Consider the following 9,432-nt stretch of genomic DNA (forward strand, 5'->3'; position numbering starts at 1 on the left):
TCTTATTGGTATCTGAAAGCATTATCAAATCATCCAAAATACTTCATAAATGAGCATGCAATGTGAATGGCAGACATTCAGATTCTGCAGAGTGTTCTGTGGAAGCAGATATCCAGGCTGGAATGTCTTGCTCATTTCTCACAGGACATGGTAGACTGGTCTGTTGCTGGGACTGTCTGGAGAACTGCACTGGGAATCACTTCCAGTTGGAGAGAGAGTAACCATGTTCCTCATTCCCATTGCAACTCCTGTATCTACAGAGGACAGCCTGTCCACAATGCTGGACAGACACTGCAAACTGGATGCTCCTGGAGCTCTGTCTACTGCGCTAGCTGCAATCATGAAGAGGAAATGGCATAATTAGTGACAAACAATATGTGACACAAAGAAATTTACTAATATGAAAAGGATCTTGTTTCTTACCATTTTGTGCTTCAAAGTTGTAGTTGTTCGCAAAGTTGGGATTCATCTGAGGCCATACAGGACTATTGCAGTCAATCTAAAATGAAAAACATAAAAGTTCCATCAGCATACAAAAATATAAATCATTAAACACGATATGAATGTGACATGCATCGGATTCTTCCTCTACAGCAACTTGTGCAGCACTGCATAGTCTGTGCACTTCACTGTATCTCTTTCTTTCACAAGCTGGTTACTTCGTGAGGGACTCCCACGCTATGCTGCGCTGCTTCAGGCGTGGCGAATTGATTGAGTCAGTGGAAGCCACACCAGTTTGTGCAAGATGACACTTTCTCTGAGTAAATCTGCAGAAAATCCTGGCAGCAGCGCAGCTCATGCAGTCAGTCAGGAATGCGGCACGGCCGTCACTTTCCTGCCAGTCTCTGTTGGCTGGATTTACTGAGGCTTTATTAGGCTATAAAGAGTCCAGTGGGAAGGCTATTACTATATCCTCCATTCTTAAACCCTGTACTGAGATTTTGTAGGAACTATCATCTCACATTGTTTGTAGTATTGCTGTTTGACTTCTGCAGAGTTCTGGACCAGGTCACACTTGTAAAAGACATTTTAATCTCAATGAATGTTCTACCTGATTAAAAGTAAACTAACTCACTCAGAACAATTACAGCTGAAAACAGTCTTGTCCTTGTCAACAAATGGTTCAAAGTCTCTAATATAAATGGCAATGTCATTCTTGCAATAGAGATTTTAATCCCAGTGAGTCTTTTTCCTGGTTACATAAAAGTGAGTTAACAAAAATCAGTTAACCTAAAAATGTGCTTGATGTGGTAACATCTCAATTACTATTTGTTTCATAGCTAATTCAGAACAACTGAGTCTAGAAGACCTCCCTGGTCTACAAATGATTAGCACGAAGCTAAATTAGCAAAACTATGCAGATTTTTCTAAATAGAAGGTCCAAATCAAAGAATATGCCCAAATTTACGTAAATCATGATAATATCACAATATGAATGCAAAATGCATCTTAGTGTCATGTTTTGAGAAGGAAACTCATAGTAAACAGTGACAATTTGGGTGTCTTCAATACATATATAGCATATTGCAGGTCGACTGAGCATTGAAACAGACACAACTAAGATTATTTAATATTTTTTTTAGCCCAAAATCAACTTTGAGTGTCACAATGTGTGCCACATATACTGTAGAAGTTCCCTGGCAAACAGCAGTAAGCTTATATCTTAGCGTATAAAAAGAGCCAGATGTAGGCAGCAATTTATTGATGTCATGCTGAGACTGAGGCATCCCTGACTCCATTTGATGGATAGAATGCTCTGTGTGCTATTGAGATAAAGCATGAAGATGAAAACATAGACAGACAAAGACAAGGCCCTTACAATAAGATGAAAATCGAACAAATCCACATTCAAGTGGATTTTTCCATGCATTTGGGCCCTAATCTTTAGAACTCTCCCTCTAGGCGTATTTCAGTTTTGACAGATCTTCAGTATGATGTCAATCAATCTAAACCGCACAGTTTGACTTGAAGAGTAAGAAAGTAATATTTACCATGCTTTCAGAACAGCTTGAGGAGGGGCTGGATGGCTCAGAGCTGCTTTCCATAGGCAAGCTGTAGTAGTTCTCCACCTGTTCCCTGAGGAGCTCCTGAAGGCTTTCGATGTACTGGATGGCGTTCCTCAGAATCTCCACCTTGGGAAGACGCTGACTGGGGTTCGCCGAGGTGCAGCGGCGTAGTGCCTCAAACGCATGGTTCACCTTTTTCAGCCTGCGGCGCTCCCTCATAGTGGCGGCTCTCCGGCGGTCCACCGTGCTGGCTTTGCGCTTACAAGCTTTGCAGGCCCATTGCAGACAGTGACCTGGCTGGTGCGGGGCCCCGGGGGCCCGGACGTGCTCGTCCTCTTCAGACTCGGCCAGTTCCGCTCCGGGGCCGAACTCCAAAGCTTCAGGCGACGAAGCGCAAGTGCTATCGTAGAATATCTGGGATGTAGAGAATACGTCCATGATTGGTTGGATTTTTGTGGTTTTAGGAGATCTGTGAGGGGGCGACCTCTGAGTAATGTGGTTTCTCTGGTGTCATACGGCCTATCTTATATGCCGGGGCCAACACTGGTCAGCCCTGATGACCGTGCCCCATTGGCCAATGCAGGGCTCAGCGACCCCCCTTCTTCACCACCCAGATCCCCACCCAAACCCAACACCCCTACTGAGTTTCCCACATCTGTGTGGAGGGGTGGTTTCTCACTCAGTTCAACAGTGTGACGGTCATTACAAGAGGGAATTATCATCAGTAAACATTCATGTGAAGAAACTCTTGCTTCAGATGTCTACTTTAGATCTTACTATACTTACTTCAGGGTTTTTTGTACTTTAATTGTAAAACGTTGAGATTCTTAGCTGTAGCCATTCCCATTTTGTCTTCAACTGTGCCCAAGAATTTGTATTGAATTTGTATTATTAAAAGTCTTTATTGATTGCATATATAGTTTAGTCCCTCAGATATACATATGCATGGGCCTCCTGAATGTTGAAGAGATGAGTTTCATTTTTTTTTTTTATAAAGATGCATTAAAATACAGAACCAAACAAATATATGTAACTTCTATTATCTTAAAACAAAGTGGTCAAGAATGACTCCATGTTTAAGAGTTTGCTGGCTAATTTTACGCTTGAGGAAAGAGCAGCGTTGCAGATGCGGCCCAGCTGTAAGGGCTGGTAGCATTTCAGAGGCACACACTCACGCAGATACACAGCTCAAGATCCGGACTGTGGATGAAGGTGTCAGAAGTAGCGTGTCCTCATTAGTTAAGTTAAAGCTTATAAGTAGCTCATTAGCAACTGTGTGGCAAGATCTCTGCTAAATTGTTTTGTAACATTATATGTATGTTTTAATATATGTATATGTGTTGTTCTTCAATTATGGTAAGTTTTCTATTTCGAAGGATGATATTTAAAAGAAAAATCATTCTGTTTTTGAAGGCTATAAATTTAATAAATGATTGTAGTTTCTATAATTATTTTTACTTTATTTTTAGGACTTTCTCTATTTTGGGCTTGTCAACACTTTTTAACTCCCCCTCTGTAATAAATGATTTGTGAAAATAAGTTTGACAATAGAATGAATTTGAAAAAGCATTTAAAATATTATTTTATTAAAAGACATTTTTTGGTCCCCATAAGGAACAAGCTTATAAATCACACAGAAAGTTTTCAGTGAGGTGTTAAAGGTTAGGGTAAGGGGACAGAAAATACAGTTTGTACTATATAAAAACCATCATGCCTATGGAATGTCCCCATAAAACATGGAAACCAGTGTGTGTGTGTGTGTGTGTGTGTGTGTGTGTGTGTGAAATTAACAATAATAACTGCAAATAATTTACATAACTTTTTCTCTGAAAACTGAAAAAAGTCATTTATCACACACAATCAGAAATCTACACCATTGGAATTTTTACACATTTTTTTAGAGGCTGTTCAAGGCCATGATCACATGCCTGCTAGTAGCTAGATTTATATTTTTGAGGATAATTGAAATTTGAGTAGCCTATATTTTCATATCCTTTTGGATAACATTTAAACAATTAAACACTTAATCAAATGTATTAGTACTTACAAATGGTGCATAAAGGCAGTTGTGCAATAAACACACACACACAGGCTTTTTTATAACCGCAACACTTATGAAGTGCTTTAAAACCGTCTATTGCTGTATAGAGGTCATTACTCGAGCCATCAGTGTTGACGGCTAATAAAGATACAATGCGGATATTTCTCACAACGTGCTAAAACGTTTGGCCTCTGCAGTGTCTGGGAACCGCGCGCACCTAAGAAAACACGGATAGCCGGTGTAGTTTGTATTGCGCACAGCTGAAGAAGACATTGGCCAGGGATAATCCTGCTTAGCTGTCGTACAGATCAAAGACAATTGACTGTTAACAACATGGACAACGAGAAAACCTGACAACAGTCCATAACTGAGTCCAACTCAGATTGCGTAAGCATATGGTGAACGCGCAAGGGTCCCGCGACGGCTGTGATGAGTGAGCGCACAAACCTGCTCTGAGATTTGGGAACATTGCAGTGTCTCAGGGGAACTCCGGGGCTTTTCTGAGGGCTGTTGTCAAGGGTCAGGGACTGTGTTAAGTGTAGGGCAGAGGGTGAGCGTTAATGTTTCTTTCACTGTGCAGGCTCTCAGTTTTGTTTTCTCTTATAAATTTGTGAGGTGTAAACATGCGATTTAAATTCCCCTTCGCACCTTTTTCATCAATTTTCCATCGATATTGAACATATATGAAATGTTTTTTTATTTTATTTAAAGAAAAACAATGAAAGACATGCTTTTCGTCCACCCACTTGTTTTTTCTCCGTCCTTCTTTTGCTTTAGACCAGCCATTGGCTGCACTTTTTCCATCAGCAATAACAGTATCATATTTGATCACATGGTCAGATGGTGTGATTGGCAACAGCATTTGTCTGGCAGCTAGAGGAAGTGTTTCCTCAGCTCCAGTGATGTGGGACATCAGAATGGCTCCATAACTGGATATTCAAAGGAATGTGTTTTCTTCATCTTTATTAAGCTTTAGCTCTGTGTATCTTACCAGCATTTCCGGACATCATCACTTAATCCTGGATATTTTTAAATAATCATAAGGACTTTGCTTTGTAGGATGCATAGATAGATAGATAGATAGATAGATAGATAGATAGATAGATAGATAGATAGATAGATAGATAGATAGATAGATAGATAGACAGACTGATTGATTTCAATATAATTACCATCTAAGCTATACTATACTATCCATACTTAGAATTTTATACAACAATAAAATAAACTCTATTTATGTACTTTATGCTGTTTAATTTATATCTGTATTTTTCTTAAGGAATTTGATGCTTAAAAGATACTTCCATTAAGTCTTTTGTGGCCTTTGAGCAATAAAATGTTGCTATAATCACATTCACTGTGCCTCCCTTTGATGGAAACTAATGACACATTTGTAGTTATTATGTACTTTCGAGTATGTTCATATGCAAATCAAGCAATGAATCTGTCAAGACCTCTCGATTGTGATTTTTCTCTCTCTGCTAAAGGAGTCAGGCATCATGACTATAAAAAACACAATAAAACTGCACCATCTCTACATCTGAGATCCTATTAAAACAACACTGTAGACAGAGCTATCTGGTTACAGTCTGGCTCACTAAGAGGAGAGCAATGAATGTCTTTGAAGTGCCCTGCTCTTAATACCATATAACTTATCAGACAATTACTCCAAGTGTGTAGTTGCCCACACAGAGGATTTAGTTTTGTTTTTACTTTTAGTTAAGTTTTATTATTGTTATCAGAAACATGCTGATGTATTTCTATAAAAGACACTTCCTTCAAAAACATTTAAAAATCGTACTGACCCCAGTTTTTTGTAACAGCAAAATATTCAATATTTCATTTTAATTTGTGTTTGAGTTATTTTTTTTTAAAACAATAACAGCAGCAGTTGTGAAATAGAGAAGCCAAAATAATCAGAAAGTGGAACGGAATATAAATAATATTATTTATTTCGTCAATGCTTTTTGGCACACATGCCTTCCTCAGGGCTAAAATATTGCAAGTGCAAAAAGACTCATTTAAATACAAACAAAGACAGATTCAAACTTACAATTAACTAATAGGAAAGTCAAATGGTACAGCATCCACCAATCACATCAAATAAACAATCATGTATCAGACCAGCAGGCTCTAGTTTTATGGTGAGCTTTTAATCAACATCGGATTCAAAAGACATTGTGAAAAAGACAAGTGTATACAATATATAAGTTATACATCTACAGTAATTCTAACATAATAAGTTTGCATATTTTTTCTTATTTCTGGAAGTTTTAATGAAACATGAATTTCCCCCTTAAAGCATTGTTTCCCAGATGTGTGCTGTGCAGGTCACTGGTCATTCCGAGTCATTTGAGAGTTTGAGTACATAAGTTAACTTGTGTCTGTGATGAGGTCAAAGGTGGCAGTATGTTAAATGGAAAGATCAGAGAGCCGGTCCTGACAGACAGCACGCTGTGCGAGATGAAAACGCTGCAGAGGAACTTGGGAGCACCAACAAATCAGCTCTACCGATTGATAATAGCCAAGCTCATACCATTCACACTCGCAAATTAAACCCGACCACTAAATGCAATGCAACCCCACGATTCAATCTAGGGGAAAACCCTCACAGCCTGTCATGTTGCTTACAGCTTTGCAATATTTTCCTCTGACCAACCTTCTACTTCAGATCATGAGACAGATACGACGGGTTTCATTGCAGCCAATCCTGAGTCCTGCCCTGCCAGCTGGAACTAACAGACAAGGCCAGGGCTATTTCAGGGCGAGTCATACTTTACACTCCGTTAATACTCGTAATTCTGAGAGAGCTGCTGGCTTGACTGGTCAAGGCTGGTGAAATACAGAGGGCTCTTAATTCAATGGCTTTAATGAGGACATTTGGTGGCTGGACATCCTTGAGAGCCATAGATGCCTGTTACCTTCAGCTTGGGACCTTTATGTTAATGTTACAACTCAAAATAGATTCAACCGAACAAGTATGACGATCTTACATAGGTGCTAAATTAATTTAAAGCTTAACAAGATTGAATGTCTTCATTGTTTAATGCCATGATTCAATTTTATAAGACAATAGGCAGGTATGCTTTGACATCATAAGATGCAGGCATATCAAAACCTCAAAATCACCAGTAAAATCCTTCAAATTTTAAATAAATTAAATAAAAATGCAGAGGACATTTTTGATATTTTTAATGTTGGAAAGATATCCGGTAGTGATCAAGTGCTCTATTTTTCTGGCTAATTTATAAAATAATTTAAGTAACAGCAATATATTACAAAATATGTACATTTTAGAAAGACTACATAAATTGACAGAAATCATTTTGCTGATATTAATGACCCTGAAATAAACCTGGAATTAGCTGCAGCAACTACACTGAATGGTCATTTATGAAAAAAAAATCGAAATATTACATTGGAACACTTCATAATAATATCTTGCAATGCAATAACATTATTTACTTATACAGTGCTTAACAGATCACACAGCTACATTCAGAAAGCCATGAATGAACATATATTTTCATATATATTAATTTGTTGAATTGAAAATGATCTGTTATGCATTTTTTTATGCATGGTTTTTAAAATGTTATTGCAAAGTGTTACCTATTACATTTAGAACATTCACACTAGCTCATGGAAATAAATATACGTAGGAAATGTGAGGTGGATGCTTGAGCTTCACTTTTCTGTGATCTGGTCGGGACAGCGAGCTTTCGTCTCTTCAGTGGAAATACTGTCAACGATCGAGGAGAGCCGACGAAGGCTGCTGGACGTTGAAGACTCCACTGCGTCTTCTGGAACACACATTACGCACAGAGAAGTTCGCATGGATCAGTGTGCATCGAGAAACACACGTGGGGAATATTACAGGGAACTGTGCACAGACACTTATGCAACACGAATTACGCAGCGAGATGTACGGAATGAACAAATGACAGTTACACACAATGAATTAGCCTATGTGCGGAAAACTTCACACAGAATATTACGCGCAGACACGTAGGAAAAGTCAATTACGCAAAAAGAAATACACTAATATAACTATGCACAGACAATTCTGCCCTGTAAATTTCAAATGAAAAATCATAGTTTCTGGAAACCATAGACACTGGAAACCTATAGTTTCTATATTCAAATGATTTTCTTTTCTAGCAGTTTTCAAGGTTAAACCAACACGAGGTTGTCACGGGGCAGATCATAGTCTATAGCTGCGTTTTTGTCTTTGTAAGGCACAATCAACTACGCGCAGACCATTACGCACATTACCAAAGCATGAAACATCAACAGACAGCGTACTATACTCCTTAATGATTAAACACCTCTATGTTAAAACTTAAAACGTTGTTTCTCTGTACCAACCTTCTCGGTGATCGGCCATCTGGGAGTTGGAATGATCTGGAATCCCCTGCCAGTTTTGGCAGGTCTTTTTCCAGTTATACTCATTGGGAGCCACCTGAACAGGCAATCGTGATGGAAAGCATTAATACTGCTCTTAATTTAATTTTAGCACATAATAAAAATTGATAATCATTAGTTGCAAATATGGCACCACGTGGATCCAGCTGCTGTCAGAGCGCATGGATCGGTTGTAGGCTACTATTATGTTCTTACATGGTTTTCTTTCACGTTGTATGTGTAAGGGTTACTGTCAGAGTTCTGTTCTTGCTCATCCAGCGAATGCAACAGGTCCTGAAGTTTCTCGATGTAGTTTATCGCGCTGCGTAAAATCTCCACTTTGGGCAGCCTCTGGTTCGGATTGGGCACCGTCTTTTTCTTTAACGCGTCAAATGCTTCGTTGATCTTTTTAAGCCGCCTCCTTTCTCGCAGAGTAGCGGCCTTTCGCCGGTCGGTCGGCGCGGATTTTCTTTTACAGATCTTACAAGCCCACATCAGACACTGACCCTCGCAGTGAGGCTGCAGCCCCGGCGGCGCGAGGACGTGTTCCTCTCCGCTGCTCTCGCACCCTGTCTCGGACGGGACCGGATCCTGTCCCGGAGACAGAGGGCTGCCATTCCCCTCATAGAGTGGGGACACTCCAGGCATATCCAAGGTCCCATGGTCCGCCTCGAGATAACGCAAATCGTTGAAAAAATAAGTGTTGGTCTCAAACAGGTCCATCATGTTGTAGGCTGTTTTGACAGTAAGACTGTTGGCATTTAAATAGCCATGTGACACAAGTCAGGGGACTTAAATATAGAATGTGAAATTCTATCCAGCGCTTAGCTGTTGCAGGGCTTCAGACACATTTCAATAGGCCTTCAGGACCACAGGAGTCCGAGTGAAAAATAAAAGGGACACTTTACATTAGAGTACATGTTACACAACGTAAATGTTACTATACTTATAATAAGTAGCCTATGCATAGGCTACAGGTAG

At 39.4% G+C, this 9,432-nt stretch overlaps 2 protein-coding genes across 2 annotated transcripts; both read right to left on the minus strand.

Annotated features, from left to right (window-relative positions):
* Positions 1–138: 138 nt before the first annotated feature.
* LOC306861596 (myogenic factor 5-like) lies at positions 139–2,444 on the minus strand (the record flags this gene model as incomplete). Its single annotated transcript, XM_079403966.1, has 3 exons — positions 139–332; positions 424–499; positions 1,992–2,444. The coding sequence occupies 3 exons, from the start codon at positions 2,442–2,444 to the stop codon at positions 139–141; spliced, it is 723 nt and encodes a 240-aa protein (XP_079260092.1).
* Positions 2,445–7,240: 4,796 nt separating this feature from the next.
* LOC306861917 (myogenic factor 6) lies at positions 7,241–9,192 on the minus strand. The gene is made up of 3 exons (XM_079404403.1): positions 8,668–9,192; positions 8,416–8,509; positions 7,241–7,850 (listed from the first exon to the last, which is right to left on the minus strand). The coding sequence occupies exons 1-3, from the start codon at positions 9,175–9,177 to the stop codon at positions 7,735–7,737; spliced, it is 720 nt and encodes a 239-aa protein (XP_079260529.1). The 5' UTR covers positions 9,178–9,192; the 3' UTR covers positions 7,241–7,734.
* Between the last annotated feature and the right edge of the window lie 240 nt (positions 9,193–9,432).

The sequence above is a fragment of the Barbus barbus genome (genome assembly GCF_936440315.1).
Source record: "Barbus barbus genome assembly, chromosome: 42".
Lineage (NCBI taxonomy): Eukaryota > Metazoa > Chordata > Actinopteri > Cypriniformes > Cyprinidae > Barbus > Barbus barbus.